This window comes from Malus sylvestris, chromosome 16 (assembly GCF_916048215.2).
Source record: "Malus sylvestris chromosome 16, drMalSylv7.2, whole genome shotgun sequence".
NCBI classification, from domain to species: Eukaryota; Viridiplantae; Streptophyta; class Magnoliopsida; order Rosales; family Rosaceae; genus Malus; species Malus sylvestris.
The window spans coordinates 36,519,211-36,546,224 of NC_062275.1; the positions used below are offsets into that span (position 1 = coordinate 36,519,211).

General features: G+C 38.5%; 3 protein-coding genes and 1 long non-coding RNA gene across 4 annotated transcripts; 3 read left to right on the forward strand and 1 right to left on the reverse strand.

Moving 5' to 3' along the window:
- Nucleotides 1-474: 474 nt before the first annotated feature.
- Nucleotides 475-8,183, forward strand: LOC126607224 (secretory carrier-associated membrane protein 4-like). Its single transcript, XM_050274745.1, has 12 exons — nucleotides 475-724; nucleotides 2,495-2,608; nucleotides 2,687-2,749; nucleotides 3,165-3,198; nucleotides 3,293-3,415; nucleotides 4,517-4,579; nucleotides 4,683-4,776; nucleotides 5,879-5,924; nucleotides 6,003-6,070; nucleotides 6,226-6,274; nucleotides 7,356-7,421; nucleotides 7,961-8,183. The coding sequence occupies exons 1-12, from the start codon at nucleotides 656-658 to the stop codon at nucleotides 7,991-7,993; spliced, it is 822 nt and encodes a 273-aa protein (XP_050130702.1). The 5' UTR covers nucleotides 475-655; the 3' UTR covers nucleotides 7,994-8,183.
- LOC126607225 (uncharacterized) lies at nucleotides 731-1,638 on the forward strand. The gene is made up of 2 exons (XR_007617532.1): nucleotides 731-1,209; nucleotides 1,317-1,638. It is a non-coding gene; the product is annotated as an uncharacterized LOC126607225 (long non-coding RNA).
- Nucleotides 8,184-9,374: 1,191 nt separating the features above from the next.
- Nucleotides 9,375-12,824, forward strand: LOC126607223 (phosphoribulokinase, chloroplastic-like). The gene is made up of 5 exons (XM_050274744.1): nucleotides 9,375-10,206; nucleotides 11,636-11,720; nucleotides 11,802-11,886; nucleotides 12,002-12,246; nucleotides 12,378-12,824. Exons 1-5 carry the CDS (start codon nucleotides 9,662-9,664, stop codon nucleotides 12,624-12,626), a joined length of 1,209 nt encoding a protein of 402 aa, XP_050130701.1. The 5' UTR covers nucleotides 9,375-9,661; the 3' UTR covers nucleotides 12,627-12,824.
- Nucleotides 12,825-13,555: 731 nt separating this feature from the next.
- LOC126608996 (plastidal glycolate/glycerate translocator 1, chloroplastic-like) lies at nucleotides 13,556-26,553 on the reverse strand. Its single transcript, XM_050277016.1, has 5 exons — nucleotides 26,153-26,553; nucleotides 14,821-15,136; nucleotides 14,371-14,548; nucleotides 14,052-14,181; nucleotides 13,556-13,905 (listed from the first exon to the last, which is right to left on the reverse strand). The coding sequence occupies exons 1-3, from the start codon at nucleotides 26,456-26,458 to the stop codon at nucleotides 14,442-14,444; spliced, it is 729 nt and encodes a 242-aa protein (XP_050132973.1). The 5' UTR covers nucleotides 26,459-26,553; the 3' UTR covers nucleotides 13,556-13,905; nucleotides 14,052-14,181; nucleotides 14,371-14,441.
- Between the last annotated feature and the right edge of the window lie 461 nt (nucleotides 26,554-27,014).

The window sequence follows — 27,014 nt, forward strand, 5'->3', positions numbered from 1 at the left end:
TAGGAACATGCCACGTGCATTATGCGTTAAAAGGATGTTAGTCCCACACTAATTATCCACCAACCGTATGTTAACCACCAATAGGCACCTACAATATGCATAAAAGAACGTTATTTACGCACTTATTTTTACTTTTCACACGCTCTAATTAATTTTGGCAATTGATATTTGTTAATTCATTTGATTGAAATTTGAAAAAAAAATATGTGACAAGAAAAATAAATGTGTAAATAATACTGCCCGCTGACATAAGATGGCCCACAACTTGCCCTTACTTTGTTGGCCCGCTGAAGGTGGCTTTTTTGGGTTGGAGGAGTTTTGGGCGGGCTTCAGCATTACCAAGCGGTGGAAAATGCGAAGGAGAGAAAGAAATCGAATGAAAAAAACTGATAGATAGCATAAAACTAGTGACCGCCGACCGTTGGATCAAATCCAACGGCTCAAAAGGCGTCGGCACTGTATATTACCATCCAACTTCCGTTCCAAATTTGCAATTGTTATCCCGCGTACGCGTCTCTCTCAGAATAAAGTGGGAGTTGAGTAGTGTCACTCGCACAACAGAGTCTCTCTCTCTCTCTCTCTCTCTCTCTCTCTCTCTCTCTCTCCCCCCGAGCGTGCGTGCACTACGTCTTCTGCAAGATTTGGGGATCTAGCTATGAATCGCCACCACGACCCCAACCCGTTTGACGAAGAAGTGGTCGAGGTCGAGGTCAATCCCTTTTCGGTAATTTTGCCTCTTCCCTTTTCTCTTTCTCCAATTTTAACCCTTTTCTTCTTCTTCCTCGCGCTTAGATCTACCTTCCATTTTACTTCGTGATCTCAATTCCTGGATAATTTCGTGAATTCGGTTATTCGATCTGGATCTGAAAAGTGAAATTTTGTTATTTGAAATTTGAATACCTTGTTTTTTCCTTCTTTTTTGGTAGGGAAGAAAATGAAGAAATGTTATTTTGAATTTTGAATAAAAATTTGAAATTTGAAATTTTTGCCTCATTCACTTCAAATTCATTATTTCATTATTTAAGTTAAATCACAAAAGAGTGAAACATTCATGTTTATCTTTTAACAGTAACAAAATAGAACACTGCTTAGTCTTTGTGATTCTTGAGATTGGGAGTCTTTGTGATTCTTGAGATTGGTCCTCCCCTCTCCCAGGACCGGAATGATTTTCCTTGCCCGATGGGGCTACATCCATCTCTTAATGACCTCGTGAGTCTACCAAACCCACACTGTTCTAAAAAGCGGCCTAGGCGTTAGACGGTGAGTTGCCGTCGCTACTAGTCCCTAATTGGTCGGAAAATCGGAAAGCTTTTTAGGTGGCTTCTTCGATGGAGCTAGGCAGGGCTAGGCGAGGATCTGTGGAGAGCTATACTGGAATCTGGAATTTTTTAGATGCGGACTGATCGGCTCATTCCAAGAAGAAGATGGCTTGTATGCAGAGTGTCGTTTTGGCAAATTTGTCGGTTGCTGTTTGAGTTTTTTATTCAATCTTTTTGTTCTAAGTGCCCACTATCTAGTTTCTTTTTTTTCTTTTTTCTTTTTTTTTTAATTATTAACTTTTCATTTTTATTATTATTTTGTCTCTTTTAAGACCCCACTGTCTCACCAATAATATCTATATTTTTCACATTTTGTTTTGATGATGTCTATACTACATATCAATACCACACTTTTTCTCAACTAAAAACTAAGAAAAATACAAGTAGAGTTTTTTAAGTGTAAATAGTTACTTATTTACATCGTATAATACATTTACTTAAATCCGCCTAGTTCGCCTAGGTGCTAAGCTCCAGCCCGCCTCCGGACTAGCGCCTATTGTCTTTTAGAACCTTGCAAACCCATGAAATTTAGAAACTACAGCAACCCAAATTCCTAACTTAATTCAAAGATCAGTATCTTAGGAGTATCTTAACCATGTCCTAGGAGTATCTTGACCGTTTCCTTGGAGTATCCGTTAGTCAACAACACAAAAAAAAATCATGGATTGATTTTTATTATATGTATAGAATTCAACTTCTCGTGTTTTTTGTCATGTCATTGGATTTTGAACCTCAAGTAAAATTGTAAGAAACCATTACTCTAGATTATTTCAGTGATGCAATATGACATATTAATGATGAATTAGAGATGTTGGTTCTTAAAAGTTGAGTGGAATGATGAGGGTTACAAATGCTGTGCTGTGTGCTTCTTTCACATCTTTATGAAGTCCTAGTTCTTTGTACTTAGGCAATATGTATTTTAGAAATTATAGGTCCCATGCCATGTCTTGTGCATATGCTATATGAATTTCAGGCATTTTAGTAGTCACATGTTGACACACCATGCATACTCCATTTATGATATGATACAAAAATCACTTTTGGATTATAATCCATACAGCTGCATGGTTTGGACATGTTTATTAAGACTGGTGTGAAGCTTAGTTTTACATATATTTTCCCTATCATCCTCGTATAAATGTGTTAAAATGTGCCATAATTTGGGAATTTTGCAGAATGGTGCTGCTGCTCCTAAGTCAAAGTCACGAGTTCCACCAGTGTCATCTGACCATCTGGGTTTTGGGCAGAAACACGATGCCACAGTCGATATTCCGTTGGATACAATGAATGTAAAGTAGTTTTATGTCGTATACATTTTTTTCCCACTCTATGAGATTATTTATGTATTGTTTGGCCATTTTCTGCAGGATTCTAAGCAAAAGGCAAAAGAGCTTGCAACTTGGGAAGCAGATCTCAAGAAGAGAGAAAAGGTTAACTGACAAGTTTTTTTATTGATTACTTGTCAGTTCTACCTTTATTGTATAAATCACTTTATATTCTTTTGAAGTGGAGTTTACAAATGGATAAATTGATCACAATATGGAATATGTTGCCTGTAATAATACCATTGAAGGCACAGTGGGAGTGGCTGAGGCACATGGGTTTGTCCCATGGTGCCTTAGGTTTGAAACCCCAATGTACCTTTCTAGCAATTGCTAGTGTTTCCTGTCCCCAATAATTGTAGGGTTCGGTGGTGGGCCCCAGTTTAGATGCGTTATTTGTTAGTATATCTCATTTTTTATTTTTATTTTTCTTGGTTACAATCACTCATTTGTGCTGTACTGCTTAATGCGTTCCTGTATTTTTTTTCAATACAGTTTTTGTATTAATATTTAGCTTTAACAGGATATTAAACGTAGAGAAGATTCTGTTGCAAAAGGTAAGCACTATGAATCTGCAGCCTATATTATTAGTAATTTGGGTGCCCTTTCTTAAATCATAGCAATTAATTTTTTTTCTTCTTTGTGTATCAGCTGGTGCCCCTGTTGATGATAGAAATTGGCCTCCTTTTTTTCCAATTATTCACCATGATATAGCTAATGAAATACCAATACATGCTCAAAAGCTACAGTATCTGGCTTTTGCAAGTTGGCTAGGTAAGGCATGTTTATTATGCCAATGTGGTGCTATGTATTTTGCTTTGCTTGTATTTTTATCCATGTGTTGAGGATTCCATTACAAAAGAGTCGATTTCAAATAGTCTGCCTTATAAGTTATAAATTGGATTTACATAAAATTATATGCTTATGGAACATTTTCTCTAACAATCAGTAGTAGTAAGTTATTTCATTGCTGGGATTTAAGGACTGTAGGTACTTATATTCGATTGGACTGTGTTAGTACCTAGTATTCCTCTTAGAATTGTTTACTTAAATATAGATAGTTCCAAGGAGAGGATTGAGAGTTAAAATTGTTTACTTAAATATGGATATTTGAATAAGGTTAGTGTCTTTCCGTTGTTTCTGATTACAGACATATATAATGGATGTTTTTAAAGAGGATGGCCACGAATTTTGAAAAGTTTGGAGTTTGGACATCCTTGTTGGGGTCATCTGGAAATGTAGTTCAATGATCCAAATGTTCATTTCTTTAGGTCCTTATTTAAATATTGACCGTACATAATGTTAGCCAAATTGAAATTGGCCAACTTTTTGGTCCCTCCTCAAGAATTATTCCTTCAAAAGTAAGCTTCCAGATAGGGAACTGTCTGGTCATATAAATTATTTACACAACCATAGTTGGTCCAATAAAATGAAAACATTGGTAATCAAATGGCGCAATGAGATTTGGTTTGGCTGATCTTACTTTTTTGCGTGGATGGTCCTTTGAAGAAATGATTCTGATCAGTCTAAGAGATAGTCTAGGATGTCCTCATTTTTTATTTCTAATTAGGGAGATACTCACTTGTAGCTCCTCGTAGGCTCGTGCACAAAAAATACATGTATATGTATAATGTAGATAATACAGAGGAAATGCTCTCTTGACAGACTCTCAATATGGACAACTGGTCACTTGAATTTTAATTCTAATATGTGATGCTAGATTAAGAGTCTGGCAGAATATGTGGGTGGACTCCTTGTGTCATTATTCTTCTTATCATCACATATATTTCCTTATTAGACGTAAGTGGATTCATTTTTTTATGTTATTTTTCCTTTACATGCCTGTCTAACACTGAAGTAATATTGTCATTGCAGGCATAGTTCTTTGCCTATTTTTCAATGTGATTGCGATTATCGTCTGTTGGATTAGAGGCGGAGGTTAGTTTTCCTTGATGATATTTGGTTATTACTTGATTGTAATGAATTTAGCTCCTTGGCTATCACGGTAATTGGATCTTCTGATGCGTTTCATGAACTGCAGGTGTTAAAATATTTTTGCTTGCGACGATCTATGCTCTAATGGGATGCCCTCTTTCATATGTTCTTTGGTACAGGCCTCTCTATCGTGCTATGAGGTAAATGTTTTAAGATGGCTTTGTTTCTAGTTTCCACGTAAATAAAAGATTTGTAGTTCCTCTGGAGATTACAGAGAAGCTGCAATGTTAGCATAAATTTTTTGGCACTTTAGAGAAAATAGCTTGACTGTAATATCACGGATCTTAGGTTAAGACAAGAAAATACTTTGACATTTTTGGGAACCAAATATGAAAGAGTAGGCATTTGTATTTATCCTAAAATTATCCTCATCCGATTAATGGAAGAGACCCTTGGCATATGATAGACCCATGTTTAAATTATGCCCTGTTTATGTTATGAACGAATCAAATTTACACTATGGACTCTAACTGGCACTATAACTCTCTCGCAACTCGTTTCTACCAGAAATTATGGTGCATAATATTTATTTGTCCTTGCTTTTAGTATTTCATGGGCACACCTACGGGGGGGACTTGGTAAATCAAAGTTTGATTTAGGAAAATAGTAAGAGAAAGGAATATAATAGAGTCAGACTCACTCCAAAAAAGGTGAATTGGAATAACTCCAATGGAAATTCAGAAGATTCCAGCATCATACCAGCCTTCAGTATCACACTACCTTGGAAACAGTGCTGCTTAGTCACCAGGGTGGGATTGTTATGTGATGCATCTAACATGGTGGTTGTGGTTGAATGTGGAAACCAATTTTTCCTGGAAATCAAGAGTTGTTTGGAATTGAATCCCTTCGCCGGGGGAGGGGGGGGTGGTAATTATGTGCAGCTAGCATGATTTAACTTTTTAATTTTGTATGTAGCCTTTCTGACAAGGTTCTTTTGCTCAAAGATGACACCTCGTCAGTTTTTCAGCCACTTTACAGTAACAAATTTCATTTATTCTTTGGAACTTCTAAAAAATTTACTGTTGCTGTGACCCTTTTCCATTTATAGTTGATAAAGAAGTTTATGATCTATGGGACCCTTCACATTTGTTGTACAAATGGGTAGAGAATCAGTTGTATGATGTCAATGTTATCAATATGGATGGAAATAGAATGTGCAGTTGTTTTCCTTTGTTAAATTGAAATCGGTAATATCATGCACTTCTGCTGACTCTGTTGAGGTGTATTTTTTCCAACTTGCAGGACTGATAGTGCCCTGAAGTTTGGTTGGTTTTTCTTGTTCTACATGGTATGTACTGATACCGTATATGTTTGATTTATTATGCTTGACTTATCAATCTGATTTTAATCAATTTGCTTGTGGCAGCTCCACATTGGGTTTTGTATTTTTGCGGCGATAGCTCCTCCAATTGTCTTTAATGGGAAATCATTGACGTAAGCTCTTCCCTTCTTTTTTGTTTCTTGCATTTAATATTATTTACTTGTGGCGATAGCTCCTCCAATTGTCTTTAATAAGTGTTTTGATGCTGTGTAACTGATCCAATATATTTTCCTCCTTTTATGTCTTTATTTTTGCTTCTTATATACAGGGGCATTCTTTCAGCAATTGATGTTTTCTCTGACCATGTGGTGGTAGGGGTAAGTTTTTAACGTACCTGCATCTATAGACACTGCTGCTAGAATGTTGTCTGAAGTGTAATGTTTGTTTTATTTCTCATCCCCATCATCTCAGTGTCTTCAATTTTAATGTAACCTCTAAAGTTGAAGAAGAGAATAGATTCGTAGTTGAGATTTTTGTTCAAGATTCAAAATATCAAACAGTTACAAAGAATTTGGACTACTTCATTTAACTGGTAAAAGGAAGAAAAATCATGGTCTAGACTCTAAACTATGACATAGGCCACAGCAACAAAAAACTATGGGGTAGGCCGGGAAGAAATACAAAGTTGTGCTGGTTTTCTGCCAAAACTGAAAACTCAGACTTGTGTGCACTTTTGACTTCCGAATTAATGTTTTCTTTTCCTAAGCATTCTTAACAAATGAACCAGTAACCACCTTCACAATGATCTAAAGTGGGAGAACCCTCTCTTCACCAAGATTCCATTTTCAGGTTCTCAATGCTATGCATTTATTGAGAATATCAGATTATTGCCGAACTTTTGTTTGCTCTGGTTGGCTGGTCAAGTTGTGAATTTGTGCTATGCATTGAGAATATGCTGGAACAAATTTTGGTAAAAGAATATCTGATTTTTAAATTTGGCCAATAATACATCCCTTATGCTTCTTACTTGAGCATTGAAAGGTTCTCTCAACACAGAACAGTGAAGGATACACTTTATGCTACACACACACACACACACATATATCCACTTTATGGTCCTTGATCGGTGGTGGTTCCTTAACGTGCATCGGTTGCCCAGTGGTTTTTTCCTTGGTTGCTGGCACACTTTACTCAGTTAGATTTTAGGTTCTAATGAGATGTTATGTACCCTAAATATCAATCCTGTCGGGGAAATGGATCGAAACTATTAATAAAACTCATGAAGACTTGCTTCCCAGTTCATAGCCATATCGCCCAGATTTGCAAATAAGAACAGAAAGGGTAATATCTAGCATCATGACATGGATTTCAGATAACCAAGGGATCTTAGTTGTCGGTTGGATTGTTTGGTGCAAATCTCAATGACTAATATTATTTCTTTTGTTGTATCCTGTGCAGATATTCTACTTAACTGGGTTTGCCTTGTTTTGCTTGGAGTCTCTTCTAAGCTTATGGGTACTTCAGGTGAGAGAGAGAGTTCCCTTGTTTCCTATGTGCATTTTAAAAATTAATAGTCTTTCGTTAGAAGTATAGAAAATGCTTCTGGTGGTTTACAAAGGCATGGATTTACCTGAATAATATCTACTTATGGATTTATGGAGGTCTCGATTGTTGTGACTGCTCCTAGATCACCGTGAGCCCACCAATTTGCTTCAGATGTATTCTGTTTTTGTTTTTCCTCTTATAGATGAAACTTAATCTTTACCGTTAACAGCAACGAGTGTGTTTGTTTCTTTATTCTCACTTTCACCAAATACATCCATTTAGGTATGTTTACAAAAGCTGGGACAACTATATCTGGAATATGTTTATTCACTTTCATCTGTGGTCTCTTAAAAGATTTGAACTTCGTTACCAGTCCGAATGCCTCTTATTTGTGTTCTAGTCAGATTGTGAGAGTAAATTATATTATTTCGGGTCTCATAGTCAGATTGAAGTCATTGTTAACCTGTTATTTATCGTTACTAATGATCTGATCGTGTTTCCCTGTTGTGTTTGTGCAGAAAGTATACATGTATTTCAGGGGGAACAAGTGAGATTTGATGGTGGGATTCAGAGTTGCATTGCCTTTCTAGAGTGGTTTTAGTATATTCTTGTGCGGCGTATTATGTTTGCCATTTCGTTGCGATATGAGTTAGTAAAGAATGATGAGTAAGCTATATATGTAGTGTTGTACCCAGACTCTAAACTACGTTGCGTTATAATATTACTGTTTTATGTGTTGCATTTTCATATTCAACAACCTGCAACGAACCAGATTAGTTGTGAATTGTTTGCTCAAAACCAATAGACATAGATGCATAGATGAACAAAAACTAGTTTTAATCATTCCATTTTCGAGAGCAACAGTACAATATCATATTGGGTGGGCTATTCACACATCTCTTTTAACTTTTCACATACTTGTTAACTTATGTCATTTGATATTGTTCAATTCATCCGACTCAACGGTTGAAAATTAGAAGGGTGTGAGAAGTAGAAAAAAAGCATACCCCAAGCGACTGGAAATCTAATACACCTACTATCGTAGGACTAAAGCGGCCACAACTTCTTCTGAGTGCGCCAATGGCGTGGAGCTCCATGCGCTTAATATCATCTATGAAGTGATAAAGCGGCCACAATTTCACCGTACAAAACGTGTATCCCGCAACAAACCAAGAGTTACCTTCCAAAATCCTCCGAGTTAGAACCTCCTCAAGGTCCAGAGTGTCCTCAAAGCAGACAGAAAGGATTGAAGTGCGTCTCTGCCATAGATCCGGCAAAAGCCAGACAAGGGTGGGAACTTTTCAAGCAAACAAAGCCCGAGACAAGGGTCGCAGAAAGAAAGAGATGGGCTCTCGACATTTTCTACGTAGTTAATTCCCAATTCATCAGTTTATGCATGCATGCCACGTAATTCGTCATGCCTGACTTCCATGACGAATCTAAACGACGTTGGTGGAGAAATTTTTTATTGTAACCGGAATACGGATGATACACTACGTGTTATATAATTGGTGAAAAATCTCTTGTTGGTCTGTACGTTTCTAGTTTCAGGTACGTTGCGCCTTCGTCATTGGCGCGAAGCAGATTTTTTGCAAGAGTAGTTTTAAATACTTTATAGAAGAATACTTTTTGGTCGAAGCTTGAAAGAATAATATAAACAGACAAATTAAGAGCGCAGGGAGAGAGAGCGGGGAAAAATCAGAAGTGGATGGCACATAGTACGTACTCTTATCTATCTCCAGAGATATCCTCTTTCCATTCCTCACCCTTCACCCCTAATCTTTAACCAGCCACCACTGCGTTGCCACGTGGCACATCAAATATCCAAACCACAACAAATAACCACCACGCTTCTTCTTCTTCCTCTCCTCTCCCCCCATGCCTGCGTTTATCACCTACCCATATGACATCACCTCATACAAAAACAAGAAGTAAATAAAAATAAAAAATAAGAAACCCCAAAAAAAACAACATGACACGTCAACAGCAGCGGTCTTAGCCGACATTTTCTTTTCTTTTCCAACCCAAAAAAACTTCCTCCCATCAACCTCTTCCAGCCTCTTATTTTGTGTCCCAAACTTTTTAGTTTGTTATTAGCATCCAAAGAAAAAAAAAAGGAAGAAAGAATAATATGTGTAGCCTTTCTTTCCCAAATCAAACCAAGTAAGCAAGAACACAGAGAGCTAGAGAGAGAAAGTAGTAGTAGTAGTAGTGGGAAAATGGCGATTTGTGCAGTGCACACAAGTGGCCAGCTGAACCCGACGTGTTCATTTTCCTCGTCCTTGGGATTCAACGGCCAAAAGCAGCAGCACGTGGCGGTGTTTTACAAGCAGAGAAGCAGCAGCAGCAGGAGAGTTGGAGTGAGTGTGATAAGATGCGAGCAAGAGACGATTGTTATCGGTTTAGCAGCAGACTCAGGGTGTGGGAAGAGCACATTCATGAGGAGGCTGACGAGCGTATTTGGAGGAGCAGCGGAGCCGCCTAAAGGTGGAAACCCTGATTCCAACACGCTCATCAGCGACACCACGACGGTGATATGCTTGGATGATTACCATTCCCTGGACAGGACAGGGAGGAAGGAGAAAGGAGTGACGGCACTGGACCCAAGAGCAAACGACTTCGATCTTATGTATGAACAGGTGAAGGCCATCAAGGAAGGCAAGGCTGTTGACAAACCTATTTACAACCATGTTTCTGGTCTCTTGGATCCTCCTGAACTCATCAAGCCCCCCAAGATTCTTGTCATTGAAGGTTTACACCCAATGTAAGTGCTTGTCTAATTGACTAGTTACTCATCATAATCAATTTGATTACGCTAACTACTACTTTATTATTTTCACACTCTCTTTCATTTTTCACTAAACATTCATGAAATCCTGGAGTTGTTCTTAATTTGGATCTTCTTTCTAATTTATTTCAACTTTATTTTTTTTGTTTTTTTGTTTTTGTTTAAACAGACGGTACTTTACATTAAATTCATGAAAAATAATTTCACACAAGCACTTCTCTTATTATTTTTTGAATGAGAGCATCCACGTAATTTATATCTAGAGGAAAACAAACCTTCTTTTAATTTTTGTATTAGTAGTTACTTCTATATGTATGTGTGTAATAATGTTAAAATGTCTTCTAAGGACGACTAGAAGTTTTTGCAAGACCATGAATTTGTACCACAAAATTTATACAAACACATTACCCTGATCAATAGTATCAAGTTAATATGTTGACAAGAAAATAGTTTCCTTTATATATTAAGTTAAACCTCAAAATAGACGGGAGGGAAGTTAAAGAACTTTCCTTTTCAAATAAATAAATAAATGTTGGAGTAGTTCATAATTTTATAAATGATTACAATACTTACATGTATTTAAAATAATATTAAATAAGTATTGTAGCTAAATTCCACAAAATCAGATATACTCACTGACATAAATAAATAAATAAATAAATGTTTACTAAAATGACTTCCTTATTTTTGAATGGTTAAAAGAATTTAACTAACATCAGTAAAATGAAAAGAAATAAATAAAAAACTGATGTCGTCAGCCAAACAATAAAACAAAAACGAAAAAAAAGGAGACTAAGATGACTTCCTTATACTCACTTACAATTGTCGAAATTCGAATTTAAAATCTCTTACTTACAAGTAAAGATTATAATGTAGTATTAAGTGACTATTTTACTAGGAGTAGGATTCTCTCCCCTATTTTTTCCCCTCCCCTTCCCTCTCCTTCTATTTGAACGGTCACGGTTAACCCACGTCAACATCTTATATTAATTTTATATAGAAAGAGAAAGACAAAATAGAGAATGTGAGAGGAGGGGAGGGAAGGGGATGGAAAGAGGATGGGAGAGAATTCTAGTCCATTTTACTAAAAATGTCGTACCCAGTGCACAAGGCTCCCGCTTCACGTTAATTAATTCCATCAACATCAAACAATGCACAACCGAACCAATCACATGTGTCACGTAAATTTTCGTCCTGCAAATAGATTTTTTTTTTACAGGTGCAACTCATTACAAGCTTGTTGGAGAGCGGATTTAAAACTTGGAAAGAGAAATATCACTATACAACGTACTTACCTGATAGTTAATTAAGCATAAACATATATATTAATCCATCAATATATATGTGTAGGTATGATCAGATTAAGCATAAACATATATATTAATCCATCAATATATATGTGTAGGTATGATCAGCGAGTTAGGGACTTATTGGACTTCAGTATCTACTTGGACATCAGCAATGAGGTTAAGTTTGCATGGAAAATTCAGGTAATTAAATTAACCTCGCATAATTAAACTTAATTTCGATAAATTTACCAAGGTAATTAAGCTAAAACTTGGATTGTTCAGAGAGACATGGCGGAGCGTGGGCACAGTCTTGAGAGCATCAAAGCCAGTATTGAAGCCCGAAAGCCTGACTTCGATGCTTATATTGGTACGTAGCCACCCCCACCTAAGCATGATTTATTTTCGAAAACGTATCTTGTTCGCACTCTTAGTTTGTCATTCTGCACTCTCATAATTATTAACTGTTTGTCAATTGTATGCAGATCCCCAAAAGCAGTATGCAGATGCAGTTATAGAAGTATTGCCAACCCAATTGATTCCAGGAGACAATGAGGGGAAGGTGTTGAGAGTGAGGTTGATAATGAAGGAAGGTGTGAAATATTTCAACCCAGTCTACTTGTTTGATGAGGGCTCCACCATCTCATGGATTCCCTGTGGAAGGAAACTCACCTGCTCTTACCCTGGAATCAAATTCAACTACGGCCCCGACACTTACTTTGGCAACGAGGTACGAATTTAATACTCGTCGCCAAATCTGTTCACCAAATGATGTGTCACTACGCATCCCACAATGGTGCTATACAAAAGCGTTTTTAACTGATCATTTGGTTTTTTGTTATGCATGGTTATGTATAATAGGTGTCGGTGTTGGAGATGGACGGGCAATTTGACAGATTAGATGAGCTGATCTATGTAGAGAGCCATCTAAGCAACATCTCCACCAAGTTCTATGGAGAAGTCACCCAGCAAATGTTGAAGCATTCTGATTTCCCCGGGAGCAACAACGGAACCGGTCTCTTCCAAACCATCGTCGGATTGAAGATACGCGACCTCTACGAGCAGCTCATTGCAGCCAGGGCCAAAACTCCAGCAGAAGCAAAAGCTTAGAAATATTTCATCAAATCTCTTTGCTTAATTATATTGTTATGCCTCTATTAATATTTCTACCTACTTAATTATTTAAGAGAATGCACGCATGCCTTTTTTCCACTCTTTCTTTCTTTACGTTGTAAGTCTGTGGAAGAGTATTTGTATGATAGAGAAACAAATTTAATAAAATTAATAAAAAAAAATAGATTGAAAAAATTCAGCTATGAGGTTCACCTCTATATCTTATCTCTTCAATATTTCAGTTTCCCAATACTTGATTGCATCACTCATATAACCAAGCAACCAACCAACCCTATGAATATGATGGCCCCCTTTCTTGTCCTTTATTACATATTTGCTTCTTCTTTCATAAGGACTAGGGAATGAGCTTAGCATAACACTCCCATCTTCCATTTAACCATCTTCAGTCTCACATTGGCATAATAATTGGAGGCCCCATAAAATTGGGGCTCTGTGTGGTGGCACCGCTTGCACCACTCCAATGTCGGATCCATCCAGAAGCTTCTAATCTTATTAAACTAACAGAAAAATCTACAATACGACGTTGTATTCAATGCAACGTGAAATGAATGAGTGAGATTCAAAGAAACATATCTTATACCTTTGTCACTTGAATCTACCCGGCCCATTAATCTCCACGTGCACTTAAACCAAGGGGTAGTGCAGCGACACAACACCCCTAACTAGTCATGAGAATCAGGCTTGCTTATTCACGGTAAAGTTTTAGGGAGCAATGGTAACTTGTACTCCACTTGGTCCTCTGCTTAAAACCTCCTAAACTCGTTTGTGTTAATATCTTTGATTCCTCAAGACATCAAGTTCATCGCTTCTAGGTGCAGCTTACACGTTCGCAAGGGCATTAAGGTACGCTGATTCAGTTAAAAGCAAAACTATTCAGGTTGGCTTCCTACCAACCTAAGTTTTCTGGAGCAACAGTAACTGATAGTGTACATAATTCCACTAAGGTAATCGAATACAGGTGTTTGTTCATGTTTACAGTTTATGTTTTATATAGTTCGGTTTTTAAACTGAATTCCTGTACCGATGAGAAAATATCGTGTATATTTATATACGATTAATAAAAGATTTCGAAGCAGTGGCTAATTGTGAGAGCAAACTAAGCAGCTGATAGTGTCATCCAACTACGGCAAGCAAGCTTTGCCTGACTGCTGGAACAAAGCAAAGAGCCAAATATACCATTCAGAGCGTAAGCAATGGCGCAAAAAGGGAGAGCCTCCGGTTCCTTGGCTGACAATGCTTCTGTTCCCAGTCAGCACTGGAGCAAGAAAAGAACAAAAACACCAAAACGAGACGTAAGTCCATAACAAACAGTTAATCATTACAACAAAACGTAAGTGCATAACAGACAGTTCACAAAAACAAAATATAGGTGCATAAGTTCAGGGTTTTGCGGATGTGTACCTAGATGCAGTAGCTATTCCTCGAGCAATAGGATCACGAAATTATAGTTTATCAAGTGTTGCTTGCACAAAATTAGCTCCTACCAGACCAGTTACTACAACCACGGCGGCTGTGAGAGATGGATTGGTACCTACAATTTCAATACAGGTTTCAAATACGTCCCACATGCAATATTATTTTGTAAGCATTATAAAGTTGTAACGTTTTGCAAGAAAGAAAAGTAAAGATAATAACGTCTTAGAAAATCATGTCAAACTTAGAACACATTTATGAGGTCAGAGATTTGCTTGTCTACAACTACAAAAGTATGAACTAGTACCTTCAAACAACGACACAATGCTGAGAACCAATGCCATATGTGAAAATCTCGGTAGAATTGAGACAGTCAAACTAGGTTCCAACCCAACAAGACGTCCAACAAGAGCGGTTGAATACAATGAAAATATGGTAGACAGGATGACATATGTGAAAATCTCGGCTGCATGCCTCTTGACGAGCTGAAATTAGTAGGCACAAAATTAATGTTCAAATATGGTTTCAGTATCAACTAGACATTGGTGGAAAGGTAAGACGCCAATTGGGCGAGTGCACAGAAAATAAATGATCTATTTATGATCACTAATAAGTAACTCGTCACAATTCTTAGGCAAACAGTAACTGATTCATTGATATTGACAGCAAAACCGCCAATGACTGATGGAAAATATAAATAGTGTACAGCTTCATCGGACAGAAGTTATCTTAGAGAGAGTAGCAAAGATTTGCATACCTATGATGAAGCAAATCTTGATACCCGAAGCCGTGGGAATACTCTTTACAGAAAGGGGCAAAACAACCAGAGAAGGAACGTAGAACAATGGGAGCCATCTCTGGATGAACAAAAGCGCCGGCTCAAAGAAGTTCATCAAGCTTGTTGCCACAGCAGGGACGGTGGAATTAAGAAAAACAAGAACGGAGAATTTGCAAAACATCCCGAAAAGCGCACTTGGGAACTTAATGGCAGCTGCCACAAATGCCTTCTTCAAAAACTTGTCCATTGCAAGAAAAATACCAACAGAAACAACCAAATCCAAAATCCCAACCACCTGTAAATTGTAAGAATCATACATCAAATCAAAGCCAACAACTTTTAACAAATAGAAACCTTCATTTTAATCATTGATAAAGATGACTTTTATATTAAAATCATGAGTAAAATCAAAATCTAATTTTAGTCACTTGATACATTAATAACCTCATTTATTAATTATATTTTGATTTTTTAATTATTTCTCTTTTTCTTCCTAATTTTAATGTATTAATTTTATTTCATTATAATTTTCATTTCATTTATTCTAATATATTTTGTTGTAAACATTTAGATAAACTAATTTTTATTATACAATATATTTCAATGTACTTTATCTTCTTCATTTAGATACATTAAATTCATTATAATAGATTTCGGTGCATACATTTCGGTACATACATTTTGATACAAACATTTAGATACATTAATTCAATATAATACATTTTGGTACTAATATTTCGGTGCATACATTTTGGTACACACATTTAGGTTCATTAATTTAATATAGGCCTAATCGGATAAATGGTTCCCGTGGTCATAAGGTATTCGGATGATAGCCCCTGTGGTAAAAAAATTCGGATTTAAACCCCTGTGGTCATAGTCTGTTAGGATTTAAACCCATGTGGTCTAAGTCTGTTAGGATTTATGCCCTTCTGTTAAATAATGCTGACGTGACTGCCAAATGTCTGCCACGTGGCAAAAATAATAATTTTTAATTTTTTTTGAAAAAAACCTGAATTTTTAAAAAAAAAAAAAAAAAAAAAAAAAAAAAAAACCCAGATCTGCAAGAAGAAGAAGAAGAAGAAGGAAGAGGGAGAGGGAGGAGGGTCGCGCGGGGAGACTGGCGAGGGGGGGAGCTGGTCTCCGGCGGGAAAAAGAAGAAGAAGAAGGAAGAAGGAGAGGGAGGAGGGTTGCGCGGGGATAAGGCTCCGGCGGGGGGGGGGGGGGAGCTGGTCTCCGGGGGGAAGAAGAAGAAGGAGAAGAAGTACGGCGAGGGGGGGAACGGGCGGAGGCCGGGGGGAGCTTGTTCTTCTTCTGCAGATGTGGGTTTTTTTTTTTTTTTTTTTTTTTGTAAAATTTCAGGTTTTAAAAAAAAATTTAAAATTATTATTTTTGTCACGTGGCAGACATTTGGCAGCCACGTCAGCATTATTTAACAGAAAAGCATAAATCCTAACAGACTTAGACCACAGGGGTTTAAATCCGAATTTTTTTACCACAGAGGCTATCATCCGAATACCTTATGACCACGGGGACCATTTATCCGATTAGGCCTTTAATATAATACATTTCGGTGCATATATTTTGGTACTAACATTTAAATACATTAGTTCAATATAATACATTTCGTACACACATTTTTGTCATAGCCCGTTCCGAAATACTTTTATCGAAGATGTGAAAAGACTAGAATGCCCTTGGGCGTTGAGATGAGTTGTATGTGACATGGTTTTAGAAGTGGACCAATATAATTATTTTCCTAAGTTTTTGGGGCCAATGAGAACTAAACCTTGGTTAGTTGTGATTGGTGTGTAGATTGGACCACACACACACATCCACATTACTTTATCTCTCTCTTCCCTCCCGTGTTCTCTCTTTATCTCTCGGACTCTCTCTCTCCTTCTTCTTGTACGGACAAACACCAAGGACCTCTCAAACCTCACTGATCGAGGAAGAAAATAGTACCATTGTATTCGTGAAGCCCAGACGAGTCGATTAGTACCCATTTCAGGTAAGGATACCTTCGAAAACCCTAGTTTTTCATAACCCCCGATTTGTGCACTATTCATGCACACATAATTATGGATGTTTTTGGGAATTTGAAGCTTGTAGGAAGCTTAGTGAGGTCCCAAGAAAGCTCGGAGTGCTTCGTTTGAAGGTTTTGGACGTCGGGATCGTGTGGACGAAGTTTGGCCGGTTTTCTTGGAATTCTCCGGTGAGATTCTGTGACTTTTAGAACTTTAAATTAGTATGATTGTGTTCTACAAGTTAAGAGCTTAATTTTGGTATAAAATACGTGAAAAATGGTGCAAAAACGAGTGAGAACTGGGCAGTTGCAGGTCTGCCCAGAATCCGGCGGCGGTGGCACAGTTCCGGTGTCTGGAGGTTGAAGACGATGCGCATGGGCCGCGCGTGAGGCCGTGCCCTCCCCGGCGCGTGAGCCATAGAATTTTTTTTCTAAAAATATCACACTGTTCGTGAGGTTGTGTAGATCACTGTGGTATATTCATATACCCAAATTGAGCAATGTATGAGAAGTTATTAGCTAGTTTTGTATATGTGCTTTAAAATAACGTTTTTATAGTTAATTCGCATATAGGTGAGGTCTATCCCGAGGACGAGCGTATCCACGGGCGACTCAAGGGCTACGACCCTTCGACATATCAGTAAGTGGGCTTTTGTTTTCAGTATATACTTATATATAAGATATATTTCCCAGAAATACGTTTTAAGGAAAGTATGCTTTAAATTAATATGCCAAATACTTTTATATTCGGAATATGCATTCCATGATTGTATATATATATAAATGTGGTGCTGTGGAGGCACAGGTAAGTTCAGGTAAGTTATGTTTAATTATATGAATCATCGATGATGTGATATGTGATTGAGTAATGTTGAGCTCATAAAACTGCACCTAGGGTGATTGTGATTAGCCAGAGATATGAAGTACAGGCCTGTTTATTTACGTCACCTCCCGCACTATATGCTCATATTGGATCCAACTTAAGTGCACAGTCTTATTGTACAGACCTTATTCATGGTTCCGACTCGTAGGTTACTAGCGATTTATCACCCGGCTATTATGAGAGAATAGAGTTGAGCATAATTATATTACACCCAATCTTGTCGTACAGACCCTTTCTAGGGGTTCCGACTTATGTGCAGTATATTGTCGTATAGGTCATAGTAGTGACTCCGGCTAGATTGAGTTTGAGCTATGAATTCAGCTGTACAGACTACCACAGAAGTTCCGGCTAACATATCACATTTCTATGAAATTATTCTTACCTGAATTGTTTACTCTATTATATCTTGGCATGGCATATTTACATATGAATATTATTATGTGAAGCATGAACTGAATGATATGATTTCAGATATATATATGTACATGCTTATATCTTGATTCTGGGAAAATTATACATGTTTTACAGCGAGGGGTTAGTTATGTTGATAAATGAAATGGTTTTGCAAAACATTTGTTTTTGCCCACTCACGTTTTCTGTTTTGCACCCCTCCAGGTTTTAAGTAAGCTTGCTGTTGGTGGCTCAAGGACGTCGGTTGTTCTGACTTATCTAAATAATAGTAGGACATTCCTGGCACTGTATAACTAGTACTTTTCCTACTGGACTGCACCTAGACTTTATGCTCTGATTAGGAGTGTTTACTGTTGTAACTAACTCCTATAATATTCAGTAGTGTGGTTTTTAATTATTCGTATGTTTGCTATCTTTATCGCTTCTGCACTGTGCTCATGGCTATGTCACTCCCACGTGACGGCCATCATGCCTTGGCCTCGGTCGGGATGTGTCAGTTTGGTATCAGAGCCTAGGTTTAGCAGTCCTGTATAATTCTTGAATGTTCTAATCATTGTGATATCTTATGTCAGAACTATGCCGCCTCGTAAAGAGCCCCGTCAACCAGCTGAATCTAGTTTCCCTGATATTGCTCAATTAGGGGAAGCTATAGTTTCTGCCATTTAGACAGCATTTCGTACTCCCCAGATGACACCTCTTGAGACAGTCCATAATCTGAAGTTGACTCATTTCATGGGTAATGAAGGTCATGAGGGGGCGGAAAAATGGTTGAATCATGTGAGAAGACCTTTCAGGTGATGCAGAGTCAGGGTAATCTTCCTCCTGATAGGTGGGTCGAGACGACTACCTGGTTTTTGGGATAACAGCCTGTATCCTGGTGGAGACAGGAGTCTTACGAGATGACCCCAGAAGAGATTGTGGACTAGGGAGTGTTTAAGGAGCGGTTTTGGAAAAGGTTCATTCCTCCTGCGTATATCGATCTTAAGAAACAGGAGTTTACTCACTTAAGGCAAGGGAAGATGTCTGCTAATGAGTATTACAGGATGTTTACTGATCTGTCGAGATATGATCCGGAGGTTGTTGCTAATCCAGTAGAGATGCTTCGCCGTTTCAGTTTGGGTACTAAGAAGAAATGGTGTTTCATAGCGACATCGACTCACTGTGCCTCCTACCAGGAGTTCTATGAGATTCTACTGAGGATTGAGGCCTCAGAGAACATGCCTAGTGAAAGTGAAGATGAGGAAGGAAAGAATGGGGGCCAGAAACGAGATGACAAAGGAAAAGGGCAAGCATTTCAGGGACCCCGCAAGACACATAACTTTAAGAGGAGTGGTGGCAGTTCCAGCTCTTCTAGCGGAAGATTTAGTACTAATATGCAAATGAGAGGTGGTAGATTCACTAGAGGTCCGAGGTTTCAGAGACAGAGAGATTTTGGTGGTTCAGGTGGATCTGGTGTTCCCTTATGCCGCAGGTGTAATAATCGGCATTTTGGGGAGTGTAGGAAAGGCAGTAATGGATGTTATACTTGTGGAAAGATGGGTCATAGGGTTGCTTAATGCTCTCAAAGTCAGTAGAGACCCCAGCAGCCTTCCTTGCCACCACCTGCACCTACCCAGCACGCTTCAGGATCTGGTGGTTATACTCAGACTGGACGAGGATGTGCCTACCATTACCAGGGCGACGCTGCTCCCTACACCTCAGGTCAGCAACAGTACTCTTAGGATCCTCAGTATCAGAGTGGGTATCCTCAGTATCAGAGAGGATCTATGTCTTATCAACCACATTCAGCTGGTGGATCTCAGTGGTACCAAGGGGGACAGCCCTAGCAGGGAGAGATTGCCGCTAGTAGTGCAGGATATTCGAGGCAGTCGGGTCAACAGAGACAGGGACGTGGTGTTCACGCCAACAGAGGTCGCGGTGGACGACATCAGAACCAGGCACGTATCCACAACATGTCATTGCAAGATGCCCAGAATAATCCAGATTTAATCATGGGTAAATATTCTTGGTCATTTTGCTAGAGTGTTGATTGATTGTGGTGCTACACATTCTGTTATTTCTCATACATTTGCTCAAGTGACACAACCTCATCATACACCTCTAGGATATAATTTAGAATTTTCTATGCTTAGAGGGGATAGCTGTTTTGTGGATCGGGTATATCCAGGATGTCCAGTGATAGTAGAAAGTATTATTATGCCGGCTAATCTTAGCCATTGGATATTATGGATTTTGATGTGATTTTGGGCATTGATTGGTTGCACTATAATCGTGCCAAGATAGATTGTTATGGGAAGACAGTCACATTTCATTGTCCTGGATTACCTGAAGTTACATTTGTAGGAAAGCCTAGTGGGGTGAGGCATGGTATTATTTCAGCCATGAAAGCAAAGAGATTGTTGTCGAAAGTTTGTCAGGGATATTTGACTCATGTGGTGTTGAATGATGATGCTCCTAGTAGTGTGGAGGATGTTTGAGTGGTCAGATATTTTTCGGATGTATTCCCTGAGGATTTGCCTGGATTGCCGCCAGATAGAGAGGTGGAGTTTGTTATTGATCTGCTTCCAGGTACGAATCCTATATCTTTGACTCCTTACAGAATGGCTCCTGCTGAATTAAGAGAATTAAAAGTGCAGTTGCAAGAGTTAGTGGATAAAGGTTTCATTGAGCCTAGTACTTCACCTTGGGGAGCCCCAGTCTTATTTGTGAGGAAGAAAGATGGAACTTTGAGGCTTTGCATTGATTACAGGCAATTGAATCGGGTAACCATTAAGAACCGTTATCCATTGCCTCATATAAATGATTTATTTGATCAACTCAGATGTGCCTGTGTATTTTCTAAGATTGACTTGAGGTCGGGATACTATCAGTTGAAGATTAAAAATGAAGATGTCCCTAAAACCGCATTCAGGACTCGATATGGTCATTATGAGTTTCTCGTGATGCCATTGGGGTTAACTAATGCACCAGCAGCTTTTATGGATTTGATGAATCGAGTATTCCAGCCATATTTGAACAGATTTGTTATTGTCTTCATTGACGATATCCTGGTATACTCTAAGTCCAAGGTTGTGCATGCTAGACATTTGAAGTTGGTGTTAAGCAGCTTGAGGGAACACCAACTATATGCTAAGTTTAGCAAATGTGAATTTTGGTTGAATCAAGTAGCATTTTTGGGACATGTCATTTCTGCTCAAGCCATTCAAGTGGATTCTCAGAAAGTGGCAGCTGTGGAGAATTGGGAGCAACCTCGAACCGTCACCGAGGTACGGAGTTTTCTTGGTTTAGCAGACTATTATAGACGGTTCGTTAAGGATTTTTTAGTGATTGCTTTGCCACTGACAAGATTTGTTAAGTTTGAGTGGGATAGTAAATGTGAGCAAAGTTTTCAGCAGTTGAAGTACTATATCACTCATGCACCTGTTCTAGCACTTCCAGATGATAGCGGTAATTATGAGGTTTATAGTGATGCTTCTTTGAATGGTTTGGGTTATGTATTAATGCAACATGGTAGGGTAATTGCTTATGCTTCGAGACAGTTGAAACCTCATGAGAAGAATTACCCTACACATGATTTAGAGTTAGGAGTTATCATCTTTGCTTTGAAGATTTGGAGACATTATCTTTATGGTGAGAATTGTAAGATCTTCACATATCATAAGAGTCTTCAGTATCTGTTTACTTAGAGAGATCTTAATCTTTGACAGCGGAGGTGGATTGAGTTACTTAGTGACTATAATTGCACGATTAAGTATCATCCTGGTCGTACAAATGTAGTGGCGGACGCACTTAGTAGAAAGACTCCAGCCAGACTTAATGCCATCTATGATTGTCATGTTCCTCTCCTAGCAGATTTGAGGTCCACTGGAGTGGAGCTAGGAGTTGAAGATCGAGGAGAAGCCTTGCTTGCTAATTTCCAGGTTAGGCCAGTTTTAATTGATCGTGTGCTTAAGGCTCAGATGATTGATGAGGAGACTCAGGAAATAATTCAAGCAAGAAACCAAGGCAAAAAGAAAGATTTCGAGATTCGAGAAACTGATGGCATGCTTATGCAGGAAAGTAGGATGTATGTGCCGAATAATGCAGAATTAAAGAAAGAAATTTTGGATGAAGCACATATTTCAGCATATGCGATGCATCCAGGAGGTACTAAGATGTATCATACCATTAGACCATTTTATTATTGGCTAGGTATGAAAAGAGAAATTGCCGAATATGTGAGCCATTTGCCAACAGGTTAAATCTGAAAGAAAGAAGCCGTTTGGGTTGATGCAGCCACTTCTCGTTCCACAGTGGAAATGGGAAAATATTACTATGGATTTTGTGTACAAGCTTCCTCGTACACAGAATGGTTATGACGACATTTGGGTGGTAATTGATCGGCTTACGAAGTCAGCACATTTTATTCCAGTGAGGGAGAAGTATTCGTTAAGACGATTAGCTAAGTTATTTATATCACAGATTGTGAAGTATCATGGTGTGCCAGTTAATATTATCTCGGATCAAGATCTCAGATTTACTTCCAAGTTCTGGATAGCATTCCAGACAGCTCTTGGTACGAGATTGCTTTATAGTACGACATCTCATCCTCAGACAGATGGACAATCTGAGAGGACCATTCAGACATTAGAGGATATGTTAAGATCTTCTGTGTTGCAGTTTGGAGATAGTTGGCATGATTGTTTGGATTTGATGGAGTTTTCCTACAATAACAGTTATCATTCGAGCATTGGTATGGCACTATTTGAGGCATTTTATGGGAAATCTTGCCGTACACCTCTATGTTGGTCAGAGGTTGGCGAAAGAGTTTTAGTGGGCCCTAAGATTGTGGATGTGACTACTCAAAATGTTCAGGTAATTAAGTCTAACCTGAAAGCCGCCCAAGATCGACAAAAGAGCTTAGCAGACAAGCATGCCACTGATCGGAAGTATGATGTAGGTGATTGGGTATTTCTGAAGCTATCACCTTGGAAAGGTGTTGTACGATTTGGAAAGAAAGGAAAGTTAAGCCCTAGGTACGTTGGACCATATTTGATCACCGAGCGAGTCGATAAGGTTGCTTATAGGCTTGAGTTGCCTCCAGAGTTGTCCAAGGTACACGATGTATTTCATGTTTCGATGCTTCGACATTATGTTTCAGATCCTTCACATGTGATTCCCCCTCAACCCTTGGAAATCAATTCGGATTTGACGTATGATGAGGAACCAGTGACTCTATTGGATTGGAAGAATAAGGAACTGAGGAACAAGACCGTACGCCTGGTGAAAGTATTATGGAGAAATCATTCAGTGGAAGAAGCTACTTGGGAGACAGATGATCGGATGAGAGAGATGTATCCACGCTTATTTTATGATTATTAGTAGAGGTATTTATTATGTATAATTTTGAGGATGAAATTTTATAAGGTGGGGAGATTGTCACAGCCCGTTCCAAAATACTTTTATCGAAGATGTGAAAAGACTAGAATGCCCTTGGGCGTTGAGATGAGTCGTATGTGACATGGTTTTAGGAGTGGACCAATATAATTATTTTCCTAAGTTTTTGGGGCCAATGAGAACTAAACCTTGGTTAGTTGTGATTGGTGTGTAGATTGGACCACACACACACATCCATATTACTTTATCTCTCTCTTCCCTCCTGTGTTCTCTCTCTATCTCTCGGACTCTCTCTCTCCTTCTTCTTGTACGGACAAACACCAAGGACCTCTCAAACCTCATTGATCGAGGAAGAAAATGGTACCATTGTATTCGTGAAGCCCAGACGAGTCGATTAGTACCCATTTCAGGTAAGGATACCTTCGAAAACCCTAGTTTTTCTTAACCCCCGATTTGTGCACTGTTCATGCACACGTAATTATGGATGTTTTTGGGAATTTGAAGCTTGTAGGAAGCTTAGTGAGGTCCCAAGGAAGCTCGGAGTGCTTCGTTTGAAGGTTTAGGACGTCGGGATCGTGTGGACGAAGTTTGGCCGGTTTTCTTGGAATTCTCCGGTGAGATTCTATGACTTTTAGAACTTTAAATTAGTATGATTGTGTTCTACAAGTTAAGAGCTTCATTTTGGTATAAAATACGTGAAAAATGGTGCAAAAACGAGTGAGAAATGGGCAGTTGCAGGTCTGCCCAGAATCCGGCGCCGGTGACACAATTCCGGCATCTGGAGGTTGAAGACGATGCGTGTGGGCCGCGCGTGAGGCCGTGCCCTCCCCGGCGCGTGAGCCATAGAAATTATTTTCTAAAAATATCACAATGTTCGTGAGGTTGTGTAGATCACTGTGGTATATATATATACCCAAATTGAGCAATGTATGAGAAGTTATTAGCTAGTTTTGTATATGTGCTTTAAAATAACGTTTTTATAGTTAATTCACATATAGGTGAGTTCTATCCCGAGGACGAGCGTATCCACGGGCGACTCACGGCTACGACCCTTCGACATACCAGTGAGTGGGCTTTTGTTTTCAGTATATACTTATATACTAGATATATTTCCCAGAAATGCGTTTTAAGGAAAGTATGCTTTAAATTAATATGCCAAATACTTTTATATTCGGAATATGCATTCCATGATTGTATATATATATATATATATATATATATGTGGTGTTGTGGAGGCACAGGTAAGTTCAGGTAAGTTATGTTTAATTATGTGAATTGTCGATGATGTGATATGTGATTGAGTAATGTTGAGCTCATAAAACTGCACCTAGGGTGATTGTGATTAGCCAGAGATATGAAGTACAAGCCTGTTTATTTACGTCACCTCCCGCACTATATGCTCATATTGGATCCAACTTAAGTGCACAGTCTTGTCGTACAGACCTTATTCATGGTTCCGACTCGTAGGTGACTAGCGATTTATCGCCCGACTATTATGAAAGAATAGAGTTAAGCATAGTTATATTACATCCAATCTTGTCGTACAGACCATTTCTAGGGGTTCCGACTTATGTGCAGTATATTGCCGTATAGGTCATGGTAGTGACTCCGGCTAGATTGAGTTTGAGCTATGAATTCAGCCATATAGACTATCACAGGAGTTCCGGCTAACATATCACATTTCTACGAAATTATTCTTACCTGAATTGTTTACTCTATTATATCTTGGCATGGCATATTTACATATGAATATGATTATGTGAAGCATGAACTGAATTGATATGATTTCATATATATATATATATATATATATATATATGTACATGCTTATATCTTGATTCTGGGAAAATTATACATGTTTTACAGCAAGGGGTTAGTTATGTTGATATATGAAATGGTTTTGCAAAACATTTGTTTTTGCCCACTCACGTTTTCTGTTTTGTGCCTCTCCAGGTTTTAAGTAAGCTTGCTATTGGTGGCTCACGGACGTCGGCTGTTCTGACTTATCTAAATAATAGTAGGACATTCCTGGTACTGTATAACTAGTACTTGTCCTACTGGACTGCACCTAGACTTTATGCCCTGATTAGGAGTGTTTATTGTTGTAACTAACTCCTATCACCTTCTGTTTAGTAATGCACTCTAGTAGTGTGGTTTTTAATTATTCGTATGTTTGCTATCTTTATCGCTTCTGCACTGTGCTCATGACTACGTCACTCCCACGTGACGGCTAGCATGCCTTGACCTCGGTCGGGGTGTGTCATTTTGGTACTAACATTTAAGTACATTAATTGAGTCCTTCAAGTTTGAAGAATGTTAAATAAAATTAATAAATTAAAAAACTCTTTTTTCGTCAAAAAATAAATTAAAATTTGTATATTAATAAATTTAAATATTTAATGGAAGACATTAAATAAAATGCAAATTAATTATTTTGAATTAAGGACACATCAAGAGATTATAATAGATATGTAATCTAACACTAGATTTATTTTAAATTTCAATCTTTTCTGGAAGGATTAAAGTTAAAAAATCCCTTTAACAAAATACCATTGAAACAGCAGGAAAGTGACCATCCAGGCCGATTTTAAACGCAGAAAGTTTGAATTACTCACAGTTCGAGAGGCAGAGGAAGTGGAAGCACTCTCTGAGGCCGTTGATTTCACCAAAAAGGGTGTCTCAGAGGAGGTATCCTGAGAACCCATTTGCAAGAAGGTGGAACTGGGTACTATAGGAAGTGTGGTTTGGGGATTAGTCCGCCGCTGCTTGTGTTGTAACGTGGCGCCATTGAAAGCAACAACAGGTGAAGTTTTCTGAAGTTTCGAAAGGGAAGGGAGACAAGTTGGAAAAGAGGATATAGAATTGTGGTGGTTGTGAAGGGAGGTGACTAAATAATTGGGTTTGGCTGAAAAGGTCGACATGGAAAGAGAAGTTGGGAGAGAGTGAGGGAGTTAGTCTGGAATTTGGATGCAACAGGGAAAAGGAAACCATTGAAATTGTGCGGACCCGAAGCGAACGTTTGTCAAAGGAAGGAGGATGAGATTTCAACCGCGCACCCAATGGTATTTGTGCCGACAACGTGACATGATATAAGTAGGAAACTTTCCCGGGACTTTCAAAATTTACACTTGGATGCCACGGTATATGCTAAATCAAATTCCTAAACCGAATGAGGTGGCTGATGAGTTAGCATAGCCATGTAACTAATCCAGATTTTAAAAACTCATAATCACTTATTTAAATGAGAATTATGATTACCCATTTGCAGGTTTAACTACATGTACTCTTCTTCTTGCTCCTCTCTCTTCTCTTCCAACAGCTCTCCCTCCTTTCTCTCTGCTCCCTCCTTCCTCTAGTCCACCAACGTGACTGCCGGCGACGGTAAGACCATATCATCCTTCTTCTTTTTCAAATATAACCCCCGTTTTTCAAACGAAACTGTCTTGAAACTGTTTCAATGGTTTAGGTGCCTTAATA

Bases quoted from the DNA above. Each gene is read 5' to 3' on its own strand.
- LOC126607224 (XM_050274745.1), top strand. From the start codon at position 656: ATGAATCGCCACCACGACCCCAACCCGTTTGACGAAGAAGTGGTCGAG. The intron at 2,750-3,164 runs GTTAACTGACAA...TAGCTTTAACAG, and splicing joins ATCTCAAGAAGAGAGAAAAG to GATATTAAACGTAGAGAAGA. The intron at 4,580-4,682 runs GTTAGTTTTCCT...CATGAACTGCAG, and splicing joins CTGTTGGATTAGAGGCGGAG to GTGTTAAAATATTTTTGCTT.
- LOC126607223 (XM_050274744.1), top strand. From the start codon at position 9,662: ATGGCGATTTGTGCAGTGCACACAAGTGGCCAGCTGAACCCGACGTGT. The intron at 11,721-11,801 runs GTAATTAAATTA...TGGATTGTTCAG, and splicing joins AGTTTGCATGGAAAATTCAG to AGAGACATGGCGGAGCGTGG. The intron at 12,247-12,377 runs GTACGAATTTAA...TATGTATAATAG, and splicing joins ACACTTACTTTGGCAACGAG to GTGTCGGTGTTGGAGATGGA.
- LOC126608996 (XM_050277016.1), bottom strand. From the start codon at position 26,458: ATGTCGACCTTTTCAGCCAAACCCAATTATTTAGTCACCTCCCTTCAC. The intron at 15,137-26,152 runs GTGAGTAATTCA...TACAATTTACAG, and splicing joins CTTCCTCTGCCTCTCGAACT to GTGGTTGGGATTTTGGATTT. The intron at 14,549-14,820 runs GTATGCAAATCT...TACTAATTTCAG, and splicing joins CAAGATTTGCTTCATCATAG to CTCGTCAAGAGGCATGCAGC.